Source organism: Thalassophryne amazonica, chromosome 8, assembly GCF_902500255.1.
Source record: "Thalassophryne amazonica chromosome 8, fThaAma1.1, whole genome shotgun sequence".
Classification (NCBI taxonomy): Eukaryota; Metazoa; Chordata; class Actinopteri; order Batrachoidiformes; family Batrachoididae; genus Thalassophryne; species Thalassophryne amazonica.
The window spans coordinates 1,185,563-1,210,524 of NC_047110.1; the positions used below are offsets into that span (position 1 = coordinate 1,185,563).

General features: G+C 41.8%; 1 protein-coding gene across 3 annotated transcripts in view; it reads left to right on the plus strand.

The window, feature by feature from the left end:
- Window positions 1-24,962, plus strand: part of vps9d1 (VPS9 domain containing 1) — a 130,532-nt gene that overhangs the window by 36,162 nt on the left and 69,408 nt on the right. For all 3 annotated transcript variants that reach the window (XM_034175667.1, XM_034175670.1, XM_034175669.1), the window contains exons 7-10: window positions 742-794; window positions 5,872-5,959; window positions 10,742-10,827; window positions 13,812-13,957. In XM_034175667.1, coding sequence (XP_034031558.1) covers window positions 742-794; window positions 5,872-5,959; window positions 10,742-10,827; window positions 13,812-13,957 — 373 coding nt within the window. The remainder of the gene's footprint in view (window positions 1-741; window positions 795-5,871; window positions 5,960-10,741; window positions 10,828-13,811; window positions 13,958-24,962) is intronic.

A 24,962-nucleotide genomic window follows, 5' to 3' on the forward strand; every position in this document is an offset into this window, starting at 1 on the left:
GTTGTGATTTGGCGCTATATAAATAAAATTGATTTGATGTGTGTGTGTGTGTGTGTGTGTGTGTGTGTGTGTGTGTGTGTGTGTGTGTGTGTGTGTGTGTGTGTGTGTGTGTGTGTGTGTGTGTGTGTGTGTGTGTGTGTGTTCATCTTTGTGATTGTACCAATCAACAGGTTTTGCTGGTAGATATTGAACTGCTGTATATTTGGTGTTGCTCTTCTAACCAAGGAATTTGTTAACCAATCTTGTGCACGTCATTAATATCCAGAGCTTAACTGCAGAATTGTAAATATTGGTTATTTGTTTAATTTTGGTGTTTTTTTCCACTTTGTTCAATACATGGTATTGACACCAAACTTAATTAAATCAGCTCCAGAAATCGTTCCTAGATTTCTGATTTAGTCCACAGTATCTGTAGTTTTAATAGTTCAATTGTTATCTATATTAGTGCTACAGTGTTACATTAGCACTTTTCTAGCTTTAACATTGTTTGTGTTAAATTAACACTAAAGTGTCTCTGTGTGTGTGTCCACTCTTTGCAGTGTTAAATTCAGACTTTTCTCATTATAAACTTTAAAACACTGTCGGTGTTGGTTTAACACTGAAAAGAGTGGCCATTGTGTAGACACTCTTTTGTGTCAATTTAACCTTCAGAACTGTGTAGCTCCTGTTCAGTGAGCACAGTGTCTTCGTCAGGGTTTTTTTTTTGGTTGTCCTGGTTTGTTTCCTGAATGCTGACGGTAGCTCCAGAGGAAAATGGAGGAGCGACGACTGAGGCTACAGGAGGAGGCCAACAGGTAAAATGGGCCGTAAGTTTGGTTTCCCTTTTTGCCACAGGTGTCTTTCTGAAATCATTTAAAAAAATCCAGTGAAGTCCATAAGTATTTGGACAGTGACATTTTCTCTGGGGTTAAAGTGGGTCAGGCCCCTCTTCCCTACACAGTTGTAAGTTTTAAATATTATCAGGAATGATGTTGTCGAATTAATTTTTTTTTTTTTTTTTTTTTTGGCTTTTTTGTGGTAATGGTGTGTCTTGATTCAGTCTCAACCGCTTCAAAATCTTAATAGACCCACACTGTATACTATGATGTTTTGACCCCAGCCCTGATTATTGCACAGGTGTGTGTTTGGCCACAATAAAGGCTGATATTTTAAAGAAAAGAAAAAAAAATGGTGCCGAATTGCAGTCCGGATTCACATCAGGCTGCAGGTACTGTGTGCACAGAAAACCGTCCTGATCTGCTCCACACAGAGCCAATCACATCTTCACAAAAATTATTGCTCACAGCCCCCACCCCAATGGAATTTTAAGTTTTCTTAAATAATAAAAAAATTCTCAACTGCCAGTTTAACCAAGCCAGGAATATTCATCACAGCATTTCTAAAACATCCTACTTTTATTTTAGGTATTTACATTATTTTACTTTGCACACAGAAACAAAATTATTTCAAAATCCAAAAACTATCAGGGTCAAATTATTAGATCCTGAAGAACTGACCTTTTTGCTGAACCACAGCAGTGATGCTCTTTAACTTTGTGACGCTGAAACCTGGTAAAATCAAGTTCAAACTGAGTTAATAGGGTTTTTAAAAGGAATAGTTTGCACCATGTGTTATGCTTAGTTGTCACGTTTTTACAGTGCAGGGTAACATACGTCACATGTCATAGAATCCAGTGCACATCAACATTGTTTGACATTTACTCTGCAAACCAAATACCACTTGCACCACTTCTTACCAAAATTGGTGCAACTTTAACTTTTGACCCCTGTACAAACTGAAACTGACCTTTCTTACAATTCTTGCTGTTTTTACCCCATAACTCCATAACATTCAGTCATAGATAGTCCAAACTATACCTTTTTGGAATCTTTGTGATCAGACACATAATGTGGTATAGCTTTCAATATGATTGGAATATTTTTCAATTTTGACCCCTTTGTAATTTTTCATTGACCCCTACCTGGCCGTCATATTGGATTTTCATGTGGCCAGCACTTTTTTTCCCCAAACACTGGTTTATGTAGAACATTGTTGCCAGATCTGATGCTTGCATAACCATGTGAAGGATTGTTTCAGTTATCTGCTGCATTATACAGAAGAGACACCTTGAAGACCAGCCTGGAGAAAGATTATGTATACTGGAAACAGTGGTGGGCACACTCCCGATAATCTGATAATTATCAAAGATAATGTTTTCATTATCGGATTATCTTTTTAGATAAATTTAAAAACCATCATCGGACTAATTATCTTCTAATTCCTGTCCTATAACTTTTAGACCAATAATGTACTAAACTAAGCTGAACAGAGAAAAACACTTTAAAACTGTTGAAACCTACCTGTTAAAAGTTTCCTAATAAGCATGTTCTAATCTCTGCAATCAGAAACCACTCTATCATCTGTAAGTAAAGGAGAATTGATGACCAAAAAAAAGTCATTTCCTTTAACATACTAATGTAATTGCAATGTCACCAAGTCATCCAGAGGCATACATGTTTAACTTATGGTTCAAATTTTAACCACTCATTTTAGACAAGTTATTTAAAATTATTGTCATGTCTGAAGTTTATAAAGTGAAAATATCAGATATATGTGTTCGTTTTAAAGTAATGTGCTAATTTTTAAGGTTTTGTGAGCACATGCTGTGCCAGGCAGCAATGCATTATGGGTAGCATAAGGTAATCTCAGACGTTCACGACAGGACAAATGCATTTCAGACACTCTGTTCAGGGTCCACAGATAACAACATTAAACTCTAGTGCCTAAAACTCTCGTGAATATATTCTCTGGGTTTATAGACGTTAGTGTATTTGCGTTTGTTAAATTCCACGCATCTTAAATGTAGCAGACACGGATTATCTGGAATTTTGACATTTTTTCAAGGCCACTACTGCCATCTACTGGCCAGGAGTGTTCATGGCATCTGGGTACATGGCTGCTCTCAAAGTGTTGGTATTGTCCATTGTCCAGGCGCTTTTTGTGTGCATATATTTGTTAACTTTGTATTCTAAAACTACGGTTAGAAGTAATTCCGACTCCTTATCGGTCCACACGAACGAGGTTAGCGCCATGTTTTTAGTTTTTGTGGATGTGACGACAAGAGAATAAGGCTCCTGATTGGATAGAATTTTAATCAGTACAGCCACCCAAAAGTTTGGCAGACTAATTACAACACATTTATACGGTTCGATGTGGATGGATTTTTTTTTTTTAAACGACATAGTGTGGAGTGGATGAAGTTTTTTCCCCAAACTGAAAGGGTAAGATATTCGGTTTTACAAATACCCGACAACGTGTGTACATGGCCTTATGTCTGTGAAAGGCACTATATAAATAAATTTACTTACTTACTAATATTGAGTGCACGTTTTACAACATCATAAAAAGTTTTAAAACATGCAATTGCGATGACACTAAAAGGGCTCCGTAAAAATGCCTGTTTTTACAAATAAAACTGGAATATTTTACAAAAGCACATTTATCTTTAAACCAACACACGACCAGTGATGCCGGTAACGCGTTACTTAGTAACGCGTTACTCTAATCTGACCACTTTTTTTAGTAACGTGTAATCTAACGCGTTAATCTTTCCAAATCAGTAATCAGATTAAAGTTACTTCTCCAAGTCACTGTGCGTTACTATTATTTTTCATTGTGGGTCGATAGCAGCATTAAACTTGGTCTGTGGGCAGGAGGTCGGGGTTCGACTGAACGGCCCACTTTAAGTGAGCTGTGAGCTTTTCATCCGCGGTTTTTTGCAGCTGCTCGACTCGTCCTCACTTCTTAAAGTGCGGTGACAACAGCACACCTGCACTGAGCTTTTCAAAGACATTTTTATACTTTTTTCCCTCCTTTATTTAGAATTCTGAGCTGAGCTGCTCCGTATCGTCTCGTTAAAAACAGCTGATCCTCCGCGACACGTCAACAATTAACACTATTTTCCACTCAAATGCACCTAATCTCTTTCTGAGGACCACATGATGTGAAAACGCAATAAAACTTTCTTACCTGTAAATCTGGTCATGTTTTCTGCATAAATCAATGTTATCCATTCTTTGTGCTCAAACGCCAAAGCAGGGGCGAATCCAGATGGAATGGGGGCATGGGGCAAGGATGTGCCCCCCCACAACACCCCTAGATTAAAGGTCCAGTTTTGAAGCCTTTTTTTTACTACAACTACTAATATTGCTTAAAATAATAATAATTTCGACAAGTAAAATGTTTAGAGAGAATTTAAATGTTACATTTATAAACAATGTAGGTTTGAAATTGCAAGTTTTACTGTTACAGTGCTGTCAACAGTTAAATATGAGGTCAAGAAAGAGGTCTTTATTTTACTTTTTATAAAACAAGGATTTATTTTCATTGAAGTCAAGAAAGGGTGACTATAAAGTGAGTTTTGGTAAAACAGGTATTGTCATGTTGACGTGGGTTGTTGTCTGCAGCTGGGGAAAGTAACTAAAAAAGTAACTAGTAATCTAACTTAGTTACTTTTACTATTGAGTAATCAGTAAAGTAACTAAGTTACTTTTTCAAGGAGTAATCAGTAATTGGATTACTTTTTCAAAGTAACTGGCAACACTGCACACAACACACGTCACATTAACGTGTTGGTTTACATAATGGATTACTGAACCAATCACTGTTTAGCACTTTTACCCAGAATGCTTTGCGGTCTGTGTTTGTTACAAAACCTCAGAATTTGTGCCTTATTCAACATTAAAAGATATATGTTATATTTTAACTTTGTACAAATGACAGAATTGACATTAATAGTTATTCTATCAGTATTTTAAGTATTTGCTGGTGACAGCACTGTTGTAAACAAGAGCTTCCAGCAGGGCAGAATGTTGAAAGAAAAATGATTATGATTAGTAAAGAATTGATTTTGTGGGTGTTCTCAGGATTTGTCTGTGCTGCTTCCTGCAGGGGGCAGCATGGTCAAACATTCTTGCTTATTCTTTAGGTCTTTTACCGCTTTTGATGCTTTCAAAAGCGATCGTGTTAAAAATCAATTTCAGCTCTTTAGTAACTGCAAATGTCTCATAGACAACACCGGAATTTATCGGTTATCAATTATCTGTAACTTCTGATACATTTTTGGGTGGTTTATTGGTTTATCTTTATCAAAGTTAACTTTTCAGTTATCTTATTATCTGTTATCGAAGTTAATTTTTTGGTTATCTGTGCCCACCACTGACTGGAAGTGTGTCCTTTGGTCAGATGAGCTGTAACTAGAACTCTTTGGCCATAGAGACGTTGCTTATGTTTGGAGACCATTTCAATTTACTTTCATTTATATAGCGCCAAATCGCAACAAAGTTGCCTCATGGCAAGAACACAGGCGACAGTGGTAAGAAAAAAACTCCCTCTGAGGAAGAAACCTCAAGCAGACCAGACTCAAAGGGGTGAGATACAATTTACAAAACAATTCACAAAACGAATATACAGGAAATGCTGTTGGTGCACAGGACAGGAGGGTCTCCAGCACAAATACTACACCCATCTGTGGATGGAGCTGCACCTTAAACAGAGAGAAAAAAACAGAATCAGGCATCAGAAAGACAACAAATACAGTATAATTTATCAGCATTAAACAACAAGAAAAACAGAAGAAATACTAAGGTGATCGCCGGCCGCTAGCCCTAAACATCACTAAAAGACCCAGAATTTAGATAAAGTTGAGGCAGAAGAGAGACAGAGGCTCAAAGGACGCTGTCCCCACAGTGAGACGTGGTGGTGGGAGTATGATCCTGTGGGGATGGTGGACGTGGCACCAGCACACGCGTGTAGTTCCGAGCCCACCTGTGTGTCTGACTGACGTAGTCGGCCTGCAGAATTTAAACTGGTTCTTGTGGGTTTTCTTCGTAGGAGATTTGCAGCATCGGGATCAGTGAGTGTGGAGGAGGAAGAGCAGCGTGTTCTCTACACCAGCGTCCTGGAATATGAGCAGGACCATGTAAGTCTGCAAGTCACCAACACACATTTACACCGAATCACCGTGTGTGTCTGTCTGCTGGTTTCTGGTTTTCAGTGGCAGCACAGCGTGTGTCAGCATGTGACATGAAGGACAATAATTCAGTCTGTTGTCAGAGTTTTACACAATAGTGTTAAATACAGATTTATTGTTGTGGTGAATTGTTACCATGTGCTGGCAAAGACTTAAAAAATGACCATCAACAGTGTGAAAACTTTTTTTATGATTGATGTAATTGATAATGTCATGGTTGTTCATAGAATTTGTTGGTCACCATATGTTGATGTGCACAGGGTTCGCCTCAGCCCTCTGGTGCTTTTCATTTTTAATGTAAGTGTGTAAATCTCCATGTGAAATTGCAGAGAAATCAAAGCAGTTCAGCGTTCATGTGATTGGAGCATGTTCAAAGCAAACTCTGCTGCCTTGCTCTTAGCTTGAGGCAGCCGGGTGTAGGTCCAGGTTAGGGTCCAGTATTAATCTCTCTGTGATGGGCACAGTTCCGCTAACCACTAATTATCGAAGCTAACTTTTTTGTTAGCGGATTAGCTTTTAAGCTAACTTCAAAAACCATCAGCAGGCCAATTAGCTTCCAATAAATTTAGTTCTGATTACTTTTAGAATGCTAAAATTTATTTACATAGTTAGTAACAGTGAAAAACATTTATAAACCCTGTTGGTTCCTGTCTGCTACATATTTTGCAACATTGAGGCATCTGAGAGGAGCTGAGCTCAACTCTACCCCAGCAGAAGGGGCCTAGCTGCCAGGCTGCTACAAAAAAAAAAAAACAAAAAAAAAAAAGTCATTTCCCTTTACAGCATACCGCGGTCAGCCATGAGGCCGAAGCCCTCAAAAGGAAAGCAGATTTGACTTATGGTTTTGATTTATAAACCAAATTATAGTTTAACTACATGAATGTCAATTCTGTCATTTGTACAAAGTGAAAATATAACATATCTTTTAATTTTAAAATAATGCACTAATTCTGAACTTTTGACTTGACATTAATGTAGTTAAACTATCTGGATAATTTTGTTCGCTTTCCTTTTGAGGACGTCAGCCTCACGGCTGAACCACTGTTTCCTGAGAATGGAAATGATGCTTCCTTACAGCAGTGGGCAGGGCGCACAAAGACTGAAGTGCTGGCTTGTTGGTTGTGTTGGGTTTGTGATCGTCTTTGATTCTGACCAGAAGCACTGGCGGTGTTCAAACTCAAAACCGGCCTGTCAGTAGCTGAGTGTAAGGGAGACAGTACTGAAAGTTATCGGTTAGCTGTAGCTTCCGCTATATTTATTAGTAGTTTATCGGTTTAGCATTATAAAAGTTAACTTTTCAGTTAGCTGATTAGCGGTTATCGAAGCTAACTTTTTGGTTAGCTGTGCCCACCACTGCTCTCTCTGCAATAATATATTGAGAATGGACTACGCCGTTTCCCCCGAGCCGTTCCTGAGCTCACTGAGCCGAGGGTGGGCGGAGTTTCTGTAGCTGGGAGTCCAAGGATCTCCGGGGGGGGAAAATACTTTTACTTCCTTTTTGCAACACTAAAGACATTTTGTTGTTGAGGATATCAAACGATGATGCATTTCAACCATTCTGTCCCCACCTCTCTAAAATAACCGTCTATGTGCCGCATCCAAATGTGGGTGTGCCCTTGGCCTTCTACAGCTACTCAGGTTCTCAAATGGTAAATGGACTGCATTCATATAGCACTTTTCCATCTGCATCAGAAACTCAGAATGCTTTACAATGATGCCTCACATTCACCCATTCACACAGACGCACTCACACACTGATGTCAGTGTGCTACCATACAAGGTGCTCACTACACACCAGGAACTAGGGGACCAAAGACCTTGCCCAAGAGCCCTTAGTATTTTTTTTAGTCTGGTTGGGTTTTGAACAAGGATCTTCTGTCTGCAGCTCAGTGCTTAACCACTAGACCATCACCTCCTCAACACTCAGCCACCTATGTGCTATATAAAAGGAGAAAAGCGGGGGGCCTAAGACGGATCCCTGTGGAACCCGAAATTTCATGTCAGTAAAGTTAGCGGTAGTGTTACTGTACAAAACACAGTGACGACTGGTCAAGTATGACGTCAGCCATGCAGGGGCACTCCCAGTAATCCCAAGAATATGATGATCCACGGTATCAAATGCAGCACTGAGCTCTAACAGCACCAGAACTGTAGTGGTGTCCGAATCCATTGTAAGCAGAAGATCATTCACCACTTTAGTGAGAGCCATCTCTGTGGAATGATATTTTCGAAAAGCAGACTGCAGTGGCTCAAAGAGATTATTCTCAGTAAGATAGTCTACGAGCTGCCGTGACACCACTTTTTCTAGAATTTGAGAGCAAAATGATAATTTGATATCGGCCGATAGATTGTCAATACACTAGGGTCAAGATTAGGTTTCTTAAGTAATGGTTTAATCACTGCAGATTTGAAACATTTAGGAACAGATCCAGAAGATAAAGAAAGATGAATAATTTCCAGCACAGTCGGTCCAAGAGTGGACCACAGGTCCTTAAACAGTTTTGTTGGTATAGGATCAAATAAACAGGTTGTGCTTCTTGTAAACGTGATGAGTTTTGTCAGCAATAGCAGGGTGTAGTGGTTGGGTTAAGGCATGCTGGGATATGTTTAACCTAATGTATTCTATTTTCTTCACAAAGTAATCCAGGGAATCTTGTGCTGTAAAAGGAGAGCGAACTACAGGTGGTTGTCCATGAATAAGTGTTGCCACCGTGTCGAACAAGAACTTTGAGTTGTGCTTGTTTTTGTTGATCAGATCAGAGTAATAGGTCCACTTTGTAGCCAGTAATGCATGCTTATAGTCTAAGATAGCATCACGCCAAGCAAGGTGGAATACTTGTAATTTTGAACCACATCATTTCCATTCTAGACCTCTAGCCTTATGCTTGAGGTCATGCAGGTAATCATTGAACCAAGGTGAATGTGTTTTTTTTGGGGGGGGGGGGGTTAAAAAGGTGGCGCAATCATGTCAAGTGTAGTTTAAACTATCCACAAGACTGTCTACTGATTGGGTATTTGCCAAATGTGAAGCTAAGATATCAGGCAGTCTAGCTTCAAGTTCAGTCTTAGTTGAGGAGTTGATGCATCGCTGTAGTGATAAATAAGGTTGTTGTTCCACTAAACACAGCAGCGAAACTGTAAACTTAATAAGTGAGTGATCAGAGACCACTGATGTAAGAGGCATGATGTCAGTATTTGTGACAGCAATACCACGTGCGAGAATCAAATCCAGGGGATTTCCACTAATGTGCGTCAAGTCCTGAATGCATTGCCGAAATCCTAATGCATCCACAGTTTCCATAATGATTTGCAGAAGGGATCAGAAGGCTTATTTATATGAATGTTAAAGTCACCAGTGATCAGAATGTTATCTGCACTAGTTGACAAGTTAGAGATGAACACACCAAATTCATCTAAGAATTCAGAATATGGGTCAGGAGGCCTATATACAGTGACAAAGTAATACGACTGATTTTTATTCTTCTGACTTTGACAATGTGTAATATCCTGAGCGGAGCGGAGAATAATATGCTCAAATGAGTTATATTTGTGACCCCCAACAGCTAATAAGCTAAACCTAGATTTATAAATAAGAGATAACAATGGAGTAGTGCATGTAAAGCAGCCCAAACTCGGACAGGAAATACATGGCTCAGACTTCTACAATACAGCTGGTTAATGAGAGTCACACCAGAAAAACTTATCAAATTTAATAGTAAAATCCCCAGTTTGTGTAATAGATGTTAGGAATATAAGGGTACACTGTTTCACTGCTTGTGATGTGTCCGAGAATAAAAGAGTTTTGGGAAGAGGTCAGACTGGCAGTGCAAGAGGTCTTGTTGATCAGATTTGAGCTCGAACCAAAGTTTTGTTTTTTTTTGCTTGGTTTATACCCAAAAGAACATAATCACCACAAACAAATCTTTATAAACATCTGTTTACTACAAGAGTAATTGCCTTTAAATGGAAAGGGATGGGTAAACCAAGTATCACACAATGGTTTAAAGAATTATCTTTGTGTTTGCCTTCAGAAAGAATTACATACACTCTTAAAGGTAAACAAGAGCTATTTGGAAAAGTGTGGGGAAACTATATACAACATATGAAGAACAATGACTTGTCTCATTGACTGAAGGAACCTTGAGGTGGGCAGTTCCACCCTCTGTTTATTGGTAGTCACCTAACCCATGACTTTGTAAGATGGCGTGAATCAGGGGTGGGCAATCATATGCCATGAAGGGCCAAGACACTGCAGGTTTCCCTTTCTGTAATCACCTCAGCAAGTGGTTTCATTGATAATCAGGTGTTTATGTTCAGGGGAGAAGCTCATCAGCAACCCACCTGCTGAGGTGACTGGTTACATGGAAAACCTGCACCGTCTTGGCCCTCGTTGCCCACCCCTGGCGTGGATAGACTCATGAGATTTTACTTAGGATGACCTTTTAACTACCATGTTTTTGCCTTGGTTTGTTTCTGTTGTATTTATGTTACTTGTTATATTTGTGTTGCAAGTTTACTTCTGTATAAAAGTTGAAACTCAGTTAAATATATTGGTAAAAAAAAGATTTCCGTTCCATTTTCCGTACCATTCCAGCTTTTTTTTTTCTCATTTGAGGTTGTAGTTTGGTCTTGTAAGTGTATAAAATGATACAGAATAAAAAGTGCAGGATTTCAGTTGCAGTGCTTCTGAGCAGGGTCACACTGTCTGCAGCCTTGTTGTCTTCTCTTTAGGACTGGCCCAAATTGTGGAAAGCCAAATTGAAGGAGAATCCTGATGATGTCACCTTGGTTTCTGGTCTTGTCTCCTACCTGCTCAGGTAAGCAGTTGCTTCATAGTTGCTGTTTTTTGTTGTTGTTGTTGTTGTTGTTTTTTTATGCTTAATCTACCGTCTCAGCAACAGGTTCCTCTTTGGACAGACTCCATTACTGCCTACTCATTGACAACAGAAAAAAAATCAGTTCCAGTGAACTGTGCCAGTATACGATGATGACACACCTGTTTTTTGTGGGAGATTGCCATGTTGCGGTGATTGCACGCCAAATGATTCCCAGTCAACAGACTCTGATGCAGCTTACTCGCCTCTGGTACTGACTCTGAGGTCATGTGTCACTGAGGTAGAAAATGGTGAAATCAACATTTGTGTTGTTTGGTTTGAACAAATAGACCGTTGTTACATTCTCAATGAGCATGCTTAGTGGGGTATAAATATCACGTGAGCAAACATGAGCTCCTACCTCTGCTGTCAGCATGGGGGACATTATTAAGCCATCTCGCGGTTACGAATACGCATGTCTGGGCAAGTTTATAGCACTTGTAGGTCAACGGTCACAGGTACCAAACAACACAGTTTGCTGCAAGATCAAACAGCTGGAGTTTGCATGTCTGCTTTCTTCTTCACTTCTGTCACAATTGCAGATGTTATTGCTTAATCTCGTGTGGCTGAAGACCACGTGTCCCTCTAAGAAGAGGATGCCGACAATACGGGGCCGTGTAACTAGTTAGCATCCCAGAGTCTCGCTCATTATCAGCCTTAACCAGACAAATTGCTCCACCAACTAAGAGCGGCCATGCACCACCACCCACAGAATCGAGAATGAGCTGTCAATCTGTCCGTCCTTTCCATGTGCGGGCTGGGTGAGGTCCAGTGTTAAGTCAAATTAAACCACAGGCTCCACTCCTGGTGGTGCCCTTCCATCTCCCCCTGGGAATCCAAAAACTTTGGCTTCCCAGATGCTGCCCGGTGGGTCATGGGGAAAGATGCCACCAGATCGCTAGTTGGCATTATTTATGGTTGGAACTATGGCAGTATCTAATAGTCTTCAAACCTCCAACTTTTGTTCTTGATTAATGAAAACATTCTTGGCAAATGCTTTCGCTTTCATCCGTCTTGTACCAGTTCAAGAATTTCATCTCTAGCAGCACAATACGAATGCCCCACCCTCCCTCTTAATCATGGCCCCAGGTCAGGGAAGAAAACCCACAAAATAGAACCAGCGTCCTATTCCATTATTCCTATCTGGGGTATTCAGGCGACCGGGCCTTGAACACTCTAATCTTTTAAATAAATGGTAAATGGACTGCATTTATATAGCGCTTTTCCATCTGCATCAGACGCTCAAAGTGTTTTACAATAATGCCTCACATTTACCACAATGTGAGGGCGCTGCCATACAAGGTACTCACTACACACTGGGAGCAACTAGGGGATTAAAGACCTTGCCCAAAGGCCCTTAGTGATTTTCCGGTCAGGCTGGGATTTGAACCAAGGATCTTCTGGTCTCAAGCCCAACGCCTTAACCACTAGACCATCACCTCCCCTTCCTTTTCAAAGTAAACGCTTCAAACCCTGCGGGACACTCAGCTAAGAGCATTGAAAGGGCGCCGAGAGGCAGGGGCTGCCTGGGACAGAGGGCAGCTCGCCTCACGGCGCGCCGTCAGCTCGATCCTGAGATCCAACTACAAGCTTTTTTACTGCAGCAACTTTAAGATACGCAATTGGAGCTGGAAGTACCGCGGCTGCTGGCGCCATACACAAAATGCTGATAAAAAGAGACAGAAATTACTTCGATTTAATGGTCGCTCACACATGTTGGCTGTGTTTGGTAGTAGCGAACTCTGACCTTTCCCACAGTGCAGTGCGTCACTCAAGACTCCAATATGGCTTATTGCCTATTTGTCCAAAACACAGAGTAGCGGCTCTCGCAGCTTATTCCACAGGGCGCTATGCTACTATGATCACCCGCGATCCAAAAAAGTGCTAAAACAGGATGAAATGGTTTAATCCGGCTGCCTCCTAACAGGCTGGTTTATAGAATCAGAATCGCCTTTGTCATTGTAATTTGTATTACAACGAGATTTGAGTGCAACTCCAAAAAGGTGCGTTCTGTGGTGCGAGTAAGTTTTAGCCAAATAAAAGATAGTGAAATTTAACAGTAAATTATTTAGAGTATATGTACAACTAATATAAACATAATGTAAAATAAAATGAAATGTGGACTGAGTAATGTAAAATGAGAATTAGATACAAGTGTGGAATCATATTGCACATGGGTTACAGATATTGCACAAGAAACTTGAAGTTGCGGATTAGAGTGATTTGTTTTTGTTCAGAGCAGTGATCGCTCTGGGGAGAAAGCTGTCCCTGAGTCTGTTGGTTCTAGTTTTGATTGACCTATACCGTCGGCCGGAGGGTCGTAGGTCAAACAGGTAGTTGCTGGGGTGGGATGTGCCTTTGCAGATGCTGGCAGCTCTGCTGAGGTAGCGAGAGCTGACAATGTCCTCCAGGCTGGGCAGAGAGCAGCCAGTGATCCCCTGGCCGTTTTGATCACACTCTGCAGCGCTCTCCTGTCTGCTGCTGAGCACCCCCCGTACCACGCTGTGATGCAGTACGTCAGGATGCTCTTGATGGTGGCTCTGTAAACAACACCAGCAGCTTCTCCTCCAGATTGCTTCTCCTGAGCACCCTCAGGAAGTGGAGTCTCATGGTGGTTTCATGCCTACATTAAAAGGCGCTGCTCCCCATGCCGTTCCACAAGAGTGACTCGCAGACTGCTCAGTCTGCATGCACCAAACAATACAACAACGTCTACTAAGACGGGAACAAACACTGAGATGACACTAAACAGTATTTCTGCTGTGCTTGTAGTCAGTCATCTCGACACAGGAAGTGTTACTGTGTGAAACCCTGCTGGTGGTCACACACCTCTTCTGTGGGAAAATGGATCGCTTTGTATAAATTGCAACCTGATATCATTTTCTAACCAAATTGACCAGCTTGAACTCCTTGTGCTCTCTCCTCAGCCGATCTGACCATCCGGTAGTGAAGCTGCTAAGGAAGCACCAGTTTCAAGTTTACAACAGGCTCTATCCCATTGTTAGCAAAGGTCTGCACCAGAGTCCTGCACGGTCCCCGAGGTCTCACGATCATCCCAACAAACTCCCTGCAGGTACAAACAGAGCCACACCTCACAACGAGGCCTTGACCGATCAGCCGGCCTCAACATGGACAAGATATCTCATCCTTACTGTCCCTTGAAACATTTCGTGACAGTGGTTCAGGAAAGGGTTTAGTGGTGATTAAGAATTTTTTTTAAATATATTTTTAGCCTTATTTAACATTTTTTTAAACATTTAATGTTGTGACATCGAAGAAGCCAAGTTTTCTTTCCAGAGGAGCGAGGAGAGCGCATTGAGCTCTCACTGCTGTGCTCCCAAACGTACAGCTTCTGCGTGGTGTAACTTTTTTAAAAAGTGACAGTGACAAAGTTTTTTATTCGGCACACAAAATATTCAAATAGAAAAAAAATGAACAATTCCACAAACAAACACAGACAAAACTAGTGAGTCCAAAAGGGTGTGGGCTGAAGCAAAGCTTATTAGTGCCCACCCCTGCTAGTACAAGTCCAACAATTCTAATCAGTCATATTTACATAAATACAAATTCACTACTACATGTCGACACACAGACATACACATCAATATACTATTCACTTATAATTATATAGTACCAGATCACAAGAAAGTCGAATCAAGGCACTTTACGCTAGTAAGGACTAACCTTACCAACCCCCAGAGCAAGCACTAGGCAACTGTGGTGAGGAAAAACTCCCTATGAAGAAACCTCAAGCAGACCAGGCTCTTGGGGGTGACCCTCTCCTTGGGCTGTGCCATATATACCTATATACATACGTATATACTTTACAAACATAAATATATACATACATATACACAGTCACTTATATACATATACACCTACCCATATCTATATATCTACATACGCATATACATACCCACACATTCAAATGTACAATAAGTCCCACTTATAAATTGAACATTCCATATAAATCAAATTATATTTGCTTCTTTATGATACTTAGACATGATGTTCTTTTTGAGTAGTTTCTTAAATCTTACTAAGGTACTACTCATTCTAACCTCTGTTGAACATTTGTTCCATTTCCTCACCACAAAAACACACAAAACCTCACACAAAAACCCTTTACATTTGTTCTTACTGGTGGTTTCATAAAAATTGCACAACCTCTTAAACTATATCTGGATTCCCTCAATCGGAACAGACTCTGGACATGTCTCGGTAAGGCTTGGTTTTTCGCTCGAAATAAAGTTTGAATTGTAATGTAATCGACCAAATCTATGAATTTGAATAAATTTAAAGACACAAATAGAGAATGAGTTGGTTCACGATAATGTTTATTGCAGATGATTCATATGGCTCGTTTTTGCAAAAGGAATATTGGATTGGTATTTGATTTGTAAGTGTTTCCCCATGACTCAACACAATATGTCATATATGGTACCATCAGAGAATGATATAAAGTAAGTAACCCTTCTTGCGGCAGTAGGTCTTTGGCTTTATACAAAATGGCTATAGTTTTTGACAATTTTGATTTCACATAATTTATATGTGGTTTCCAGCTAAGTTTATTATCAATTATAACACCTAAAAATTTATTCTCTGTTACTAACTCAATTTCCTTATTGTTTATAGTTAAATTTTTACATTTGGGTGCCTGTTTATTTCCAAATATAATACATTTAGTTTTCCCAAGGTTGAGTGACAACTTATTAGCGTCAAACCAAACCTTAAATTTTTCCAGTTCTTTCTCCACTATTGTTATTTGCTGACGCGGGTCAGAGAACCGAACCAGCATCTGACAATGGCCCAGCACTAAATAACCAGAAAGCGGTTCCAAGAAACAAATTTATTCCCCCTCATGTGCAATAATTCGTGTACAACATAAATAATCAGCTGTCTTGGCAAGGTGAAGGACGGCGCGCTCTCCAGCGCCCAAATGGATCAAAGCCCGGCACTTTTGGACTCAGATTCACCGCCGAACACCCCCCAGGTGGATACGACAAACTGACTCTGTGAAGGACGGAAAAGGTGAGGTAAGTCAACAGCTACAACAAATATCCTTCAGAGGCACACACTATCAGCAACACATTCAGGTCTGAATTTAAGCCTTATGTAAATGAGCAGCTTCTCACAACAGGTGGAGGATCATCAATCCGTACGCCACGGCAGTGAGAAGCAAGCTGCACAATTCTCATCAATGTTCAAATATACTGCGTAACAAAACGCCAAATTACTATTAACGATTATTCAGACGATAATCACCTCTGATGTGTGCTAACAGCATGTGTCCCTCACCCGTCCTCCTTCACAGGCACGATGGCATGGTCCTCAGCGTCTCACAACTGAACGTCACAAGGTCGAGTTCCCGGCAATTCTGCTCAAATCACTCATGGCTTAAATGCAGAACGCCATCTCATTATCTGCTTCAGCTGAAAGTCTTTAAGTCTGCACGTGAGCATCATACACAGGTGCTGCAAGTTGTTAGGCCTGCACGTGAACATCCTCCACAGGTGCAGCCAATAGTTCTGATGAGGGTGAAGGATTCTTCCGCCAGCAGCAGTTTTTCTCCACAGAAAAAAACAGTTTGCATACCACCTGGAGAGCAAAGAAAAGAAAACAGCACCAAAATGTCCAGCCAAACCCCCCAACACACAACAGTACCCTCCCATCAACGGGAAGCCTCCCGGCGACCGAACAGACCAGGCCCGAGAACAGCACCTCCCTCCGGGGTCCACGACAGGAAGCAGACGGTGTAACGCCCCCGAAGTCCACAGCAGACAGCAGGACAGGGCACCGCGGCTGGAAGGCTGGCTGGCATCAACAAAACCCCCAAAAGAGTCCCAAGTACAACCTAACATACAAGAAAAATACAAAACCCACCCAAACCCTCCCCAGGGGACCGTCCCATCCAACCCCGGGAAGAAAAGAAAAACTCCCAAATCCAATAACCCAACATAGCCCCGACAGCACAATACAAACACAATTTCACAAAGAAAAATAACAAACAACCCCTCCAGACGACGTGCAGAGCTCAACACCCCCCAGAAGACCTTTACTGCCAGTTCCAGGAGTAATAACCAAAGCCGGAATCCCACAGAGGTCCCCAGGTATACATGGAGCAACAGCGCCCCCAGAGGACCGCACCATCAACCCCAGGAGGCACCCTCCCCACAACCCAGGAACCCCAGACCCGGCCACACTTGGCTAGTCGGCCCCACAAATCAATTCCCCCCCAGAGGACCGTCCCATCAACCCTGGAGGTGGAACCTGGAAGGAAACACAAAAAACACAAAAATCCAACCCCCGGCGGACTCCATTAAACCACCCCGGGAGCAAATAAAACAACCGGAAACCCTGTTACCCTCCCCAGCACCCCGAAAGACCCCAGATTATTCAGAGAGCCTATTGTCAGTACAATTTCGGCGAACGGCACAAAACTACCAAGCCGGGGAAGGAAACAGGAAAAACTAACCCAGTCCCATCCCCTAAGCGCAGCGGAAAACCAGAAATACGTCCGGTGCCCCTAAACCGACCATACCACCAGCCTATCGGGAGGAGTGGAACTACCGAAATGGCGAATGGCACAGATCGGCCCACCACTCCGACTGAGGTACATTCCCGCTGCACTACACCCCGGTAACGCCAATGACAAACGGTCAAAGGCCCACCGGGGCTGGAGTGGAACCGGGTACCAACCAAACCTAAAAAAGCCCCTGACAACCACCCCCCCCCCCCCCCCCCCCCCCCCCCAGGTGCAGAGGTTTTCTGAGAAACACTCAGCGTAACCAACCTGCACCACCCCACAACCCAAAAGACAAACGGTCTTAGAGTACGTGAGGTTGGGGTTAGGGAAACAGGGAAATAAAAAACAACAAAACAAAACGACCCAATCCACAAACAAAAATTACCTAAGTTCAAATAATGAAGACATACGATTACCTGAGTCCAGCCGAGCTCCGAACTGCAAGTTGTTAGGCCTGCGTGTGACCATCCTCCACAGGTGCAGCCAGTAGTTCTGATGAGGGTGAAGGACTCTTCCGCCAGCACCTTCTCCACAGAAAAAAACAGTTTGCATACCACCTGGAGAGCAAAGAAAAGAAAACAGCACCAAAATGTCCAGCCAAACCCCCCAACACACAACAACTATGTCCAGAAGCTGTTCAAGATTTTCACTGCTACAGAACACAGTTGTATCATCCGCAAAAAGGACACATCTCAGTGAACTCGACACCCAACTTATATCATTTATATAGATTATAAACAACAAAGGACCCAGCACTGAGCCCTGCGGCACCCCACATGTGACATCCCTGAGTTCAGAATTTGTATTATTGAATTGAACATACTGAAGTCTGCCTTGTAAATAACTAGCTATCCATTCATATGCCAGACCTCTGATTCCATATTTCTGCAGTTTAATTAATAGTATTCCATGGTTAATTGTGTCAAACGCTTTCTGTAAATAAAAAAAAAACACCTATTGTGTATTGTTTATTGTCAATTGCAGTTGCTATACTTTCCACAAAGTCCATCAAAGCATGTGATGTAGTTCGAGACCTTCTGAATCCATATTGTTCTTCACAAATGATGTTATGCTTCAGTAAATAATCATTTAATCTTTTAGCAAATATTTTTTCCAAAATTTTGGAAAATTGTGGCAGGAGTGATATAGGTCTATAATTAGAAAATGTGTGTTTGTCACCAGTTTTAAACAGAGGAATTACTTTGGCTATTTTCATTTGAGAAGGAAATTTACCAGTACTTAGTGACATATTGCAAATATAATTGAACGGTTTTACTATACAATCAATAACTTTTTTTTAATAAAGCCATATCCAAATTGTTAAAATCACTCGATTTCTTACTTTTTGAACCATGAACCAGATCAAGTATTTCCCTTTCATGAGTACCACCAATGAACATTGAAACAGATTTGTTAAACGTTGAATTATGTACCCAGAAGTTATTAGTTGATTTTACTGGCAAGATTTTTACCCACATTAACGAAGTATTCATTAAAGTGTTCAGCAATAGACTCGTCGTTATCAATCGTGATGTAGTTGTTACTCTGAAAAAATGAAGGATAATCTCTAGTTACTCTATTCTTTTTTACTATTTCATTTAATATGTTCCATGTGTTTTTGATGTTATTTCTATTTTTGACAAGTAACTCATTATAATGTATTTTTTTACTGAGTCTCATGATATTGATTAACTTATTCTTATATGTTTTATACTTACTTTCAGCTTCCTTAGTTCGTAGTTTTATGAATTGTTTATATAGTACGTTTTTCTTTTTACATGCCCTCTGAAGTCCCTTAGTTATCCATGGTTTGTTGCTATATTGATTTCTATATATTTTGTCAACAAATGGACAGTGTTTATTATACAAACTGGAAAAAATGGACATGAAAGCATCATATGACCTGTCAACATCATCAACAAAAACATCTGACCAATTCTGACTTGATAAATCCTCCCTTAAATTATCATTTGTTTCAGGTGTTACTTTTCTACTCATGAATTTGATATTGCTTCGATACATACAACAACCCTCCAATGCAAAGACTGAGAAAACTGGCAAGTGATCACTGATATCACTGACCAGTAGTCCCCCACTAAGATTACCGGATATAATGTTAGTTAAAATATTGTCAATGAGAGTTGTTGAGTCCATAGTTATTCTGCTAGGATGAATGATGGTTGGAAACAGTCCTAAACAGTACAAGGTGTTTATAAATGAGGTAATTTGTGGATGATTGTGAGGGTTTAAAAAAATCTATATTGAAATCTCCACAGACAAATAAATGCTTATTTCTGTTGATTTTGTTGTATATTCCTAAGATAATGTCTTCAAAGGTGTCAATATTTGTCCCAGGAGCTCTGTAAATGCAACTAACAACTATGTTTTTGGAGTTTATAGATGTAATTTCTATGGTAACACATTCCATGATGTTGTCCACTGTAAATGACATGTTGTTAATGAGTTTACAGTTATAATCTGACCTTACAAACAATGCAACGCCTCCGCCCCTTCTCGTCTGCCTATTAACCAGGAACAATTCATAACCATCAAGATATACCAGATCTTTATTATCCTCATTTAACCATGTTTTTGAAATTGCAATAACTGAAAAACTTTTTTTGGATGTTTTCAAACAATCATTAATAGTGGACAGATTACGAGAAAGACTTCTGCTGTTGAAATGTATAATTGAAAAATCTTCATCATTGATTTTATCATTTTTGAATTGTTCTTCTGTAAAATATTTGCACTGTCTCACAATATTCTCACTGAAAAAGGTATCAGGATCATTTTCAGATTCGAAGGGGTGGTTAGCAGAGTTATTATAATTAAATGTATCTAGACAGAGCTCCTGGGCAGAAATAAACGGATCATTATCCTTAGTCATTATGTCTCTCTTGTCTCCGGGTGTAGATGATGTGGATGAGTGGGTTGCTCCAGTCTGCATCATGGTGCTGTGATGTGTTTGAGTCCTCATACCTATTGTTCATGTTTGTCCAGCTCCTCGATGTTCCTTATTGCCATAACCTTTGCTTGTTCTGGTGATCCGTTCAGTTTGATGAATATTTTACAGTTTGAAGTCCATGTGTGCTGGATTTTTCCCTGTTTCTTTAAGAAGCGTGCTTTCCTGGCGATGTCGGCGTTCCGTTTGGTGAAATGTTCATTGATGAATACGTTTGTCCCTTTCAGTTTTCTTCCTTGTTTTAACAGTGCTGTTTTGTGTTTTCTGTTGATGAATCTCATGATGATGGTTCGTTTATCACCGTCATCATCAACTCCGTTTAGAGTTTTTTTCCTCTTTCCCGACAGATGCTGAGCAGCAAAGGAAATGGGTCATAAAGATTCTGAGGAATCACTTTGTAGTAACGCGTAACACCAGAGTCTGTTATCTGCTTTTTCTACCTGCTGATGTGATCCAGCCATCAACCACACAGGGGCGCCGTTTGTTAAAGGAAAGGAGCCGTCCCCGTTCTTTTTGAGTGGAACAAGTACTCCATTCCTGCCCCTCATTCCTGTGTTTGGGAGTGAAGGGAGCGATCAAACCCTCTCGCTGATCACCTGGAGGAACCAGCCATGGAGATAACTTTGCCTGACCATGACTAACTGCTCTTCAGCGGAGCCAGCTGCTGTGGATCTGGCGCTTGACGAGACCGAAGCGCTCCAGTCAAGCGCTCCGGTCAGGGCTGTAGGAACAAACTTAAAATTTAAATCCTTTCTCCATCAGGCTCTGTGGAGTTGAGGTCGCTAAAGGAACAATCCACCTCACATCATTTACTGAGACTTTGGAAAGCTCCAGTAAACAGCAAGTAATCTCAGAGGACTCAGTCATCTTCACAGTACAGTGTACTCTGCAATAATCTCCCCGCACCGGACGTCCTGGTGCCATCAGGGGTAGAACTCGGAACTAATGCACGCATATAGTTCATTGACTGATTTCACCAGCTGGACTATTTCAGAACCCTTTAATAGGCAAAGCTTTAACCATCTGCCAAGCTTTTTTTCTACCCTAGGAATGCATAGTAAGTAGTACCTTGTGAACAGATGACTTGGATCAGCACACGAGGCTCAAACAGTTCTGTAGGATAGTATGTAGTGAACAAGGAACCAGTGGCGTTGGGCCAGCACCAGAGTCATCCCATCAATTCTCTGAGATCTAGTCAGAACTGCAGCCGCTGCATTCTGAGTCTTATCCAAATATCTTGTCCTTCTGTGAGGTAAAACAGAGATTAGTGTATTAGTTATAGCAGCTGTCATAGTAGTATTAGTCAGTCTTCTGCCAGAGTCCTGCAGCAGCCACAGGCAGATGTTTCCAGAGCGGAAGGTTCATGTTTCAAAAACTCTCCTGCCCATTCTCGGTGTAATGTAGAGCATCAAATTGTGCCAAATCAACAAGCAGATCTATATCTGATCTGCTTTGGCTACCCGGAGCCAAAGCTCTGGAGGATACACCGCAGGGTCTCCCAAACTAGTAAAAAAAACATGAGTTACTCCAGAAAGTATGGTATGTAACATTAAGGCTGTCAGAGTAATTCATTAATTTAGATTAATTAATTACAGCACCTATCACACATCATTTTTTTTTTTAAATCGAGATTAATTGCATTTTGAGCAGTTTTGTCATCACTGACTTGGTTGTTAAATAAAGAGTGTTTCTGGTGTGCAGCACTTTCTGCTTTGTATCATTTTCTCAGTCCTGCCCAGCACCCAGTGTTTCTGTGGTTTAGACTATGAGCCTTTGAACACTTCGTCTACACACCACAGATTAACTTAAAGGACATGTTGCACCGAAACATAGCAATTTAGATTTCGGCTGTTAGTGACCATCTGATGATCCACCGGAATTACTTTGTGCACTTCCGTGATTGGTTTCAAAGTATACGGCATTCACAGCAAACAGCTACGGAGACGTCTGAAAACAAAGTACTTGTGAGTACTCGGGTGTTTCCAACAAGTGACGTTGCTACAAGAAGCGTCCCAAGGTGCGTTTCAATGGAATGTAGCTGCTAACGTTAAGAACTGAGGCACAGATTAATTCTAAACTTTTACATACAGTTGTATGCAAAGGTTTGGGCACCCCTGATGATTTCCATGATTTTCCTTTATAAATCATTGGTTGTTTGGATCAGCAGTTTCAGTTAAATATATCATATAGCAGACAAACACACTGATATTTGAGAGCTCCGGCGCAACTTCAACTTTGTCACTGATTCATTGTTCTCAAGAATCTGCTGATATTGACTGGAATCCATGTGACCCTCAACTTCAACAAAATTCCCAGTACCTGCACTGGCCACACAGCCCCACAGCATGATGGAACCACCTCCAAATTTTATTCTAGGTAGCAAGTGTTTTTCTTGGAATGCTGTTCTTTTTCAGCCATGCATACCACCCCTTGTTATGTCCAAATAATTTCAATTTTAGTTTTTAGTTTTAGTTTCATCAGTCCACAGCACCTTATTCCAAAATAAAGCTGACTTGTCCAAATGTGCTTTAGCATACCTCAAGCGACTCTGTTTGTGGCGTGTACGCAGAAAAGGCTTCCTCTGCATTACAGCATCATACAGCATCTCTTTGTGCAAAGTGCGCTGTATAGTTGAACGATGCACAGAGACACTACCTGCAGCAAGATCATGTTGTAGGTCTTTGGAGCAGGTCTGTGGGTTGACTATGACTGTTCTCACCATCCTTTGCTTCAGCTTATCTGAGATTTTTCTTGGCCTGCCACTTCGGGCCTTAACTAGTACTATGCCTGTGGTCTTCCATTTCCTCACTATGTTCCTCACAGTGGAAACTGACAGCTGAAATCTCTGAGATAGCTTTTTGTATCCTTCCCCTAAACCATGATGTTGAACAATCTTTGTTTTCAGGTCATTTGAGAGTTGTTTAGAGGCTCCCATGTTGCCACTCATTAGAAGAGATGCAAAGAGGGAAAACATTTGCAAATGGCCACCTTAAATACCCTTTCTCATGACTGGATTCACCTGTGAAAGGAGGTCAAGGGTCAGTGACCTTACCAAACCAATTTTGTGTTCCAATATTTAGTGCTTAACGTATTCAAATCAATAAAATGACAAGGGTGCCCAAATTTGTGCACCTGCCCAATTTTGTTTACATAATTATTGCACACTTTCTGTAAATACTATAACCTTCATTTCATCCATCCATCCATTTTCTTCCGCTTTATCCGGAGTCGGGTCACGGGGGCAGCAGCTCAAGCAAAGCCGCCCAGACCTCCCGATCCACACACACCTCCCCCTGCTCCTCCTGGGGAACTCCAAGGCGTTCCCAAGGCAGCCGAGAGACGTAGTCCCTCCAGCCTGTCCTGTGTCTTCCCTGGGGCCTCCTCCCGATGGGACGTGCCCGGAACACCTCTCCAGCAAGGCGTCCAGGGGGCATCCGGAAAAGATGCCCGAGCCACCTCAACTGGCTCCTTTCGACTTCCGAGCTCCTCACCCTATCTCTAAGGGAGTGCCCAGCCACCCTGCGGAGGAAACTCATCTCGGCCGCTTGTACTCGCGATCTCGTTCTTTCGGTCATGAGCCAAATCTCATGACCATAGGTGAGGATTTGAACATAGATTGATCGGTAAATCAAGAGCTTTGCCCCCCTACTCAGCTCTCTCTTCACCACGACGGTCCGATACAGCGACCGCATCACTGCAGATGCTGCACTGATCTGTCTATCGATCTCACACTCCATCCGTCCCTCACTTGTGAACAAGACCCCGAGATACTTAAACTCCTCCACTTGAGGCAAGGACACTCCACCGACCTGAAGAGGGCAAAGCACCTTTTTCCAGTCGAGAACCATGGCCTCGGATTTGGAGGTGCTGATTTTCATCCTGGACGCTTCACACTTGGCTGCAAACCGCCCCAGTGCACACTGAAGGTCCTGATTTGACGAAGCCAACAGAACCACATCGTCTGCAAACAGCAGAGACAAGATTCTGTGGTTCCCAAACCAGACCCCCTCTACACCCTGGCTGCGCCTAGAAATTCTGTCCATAAAAATAATGAACAGAACCGGTGACAAAGGGCAGCCCTGGCGGAGGCCATCGTGCGCTGGAAACAAGTATGACTTAATATCGGCAATGCGAACCAAGCTCCTGCTGCGGTCGTACAGGGACCAGATAGCCCTTAGCAAAGGACCCCAGACCCCGTACTCCACCCCAGGAGCCTTGCCACCGAGGAGCTTTCTAACCACCTCGGTGACTTCGGCCTGGGTAATGGATGAGTCTGCCTCTGAGTCCCCAGTCTCTGCTTCCTCTTGGGATGATGATGATGATGGGATTAACGAGATCCTCAAAGTATTCCTTCCACCGCCCGACAACATCCCCAGTTAGGGTCAACAGCTCCCCACCTGCACCGTAGACAGTGCTGGTGGAGAGCTGCTTTCGCCTCCTGAGGCGTCAGACGGTTTGCCAGAATGTCTTCGAGACCTGAGTTTTTGCCTCTGACCGCACAGGCTGCGGCACACTTGGTCTGCTGGTACCTGTCAGCTGCCTCCGGGTCCCACCTACCAACAAAGATAAGTAGGACTCCTTCTTCAG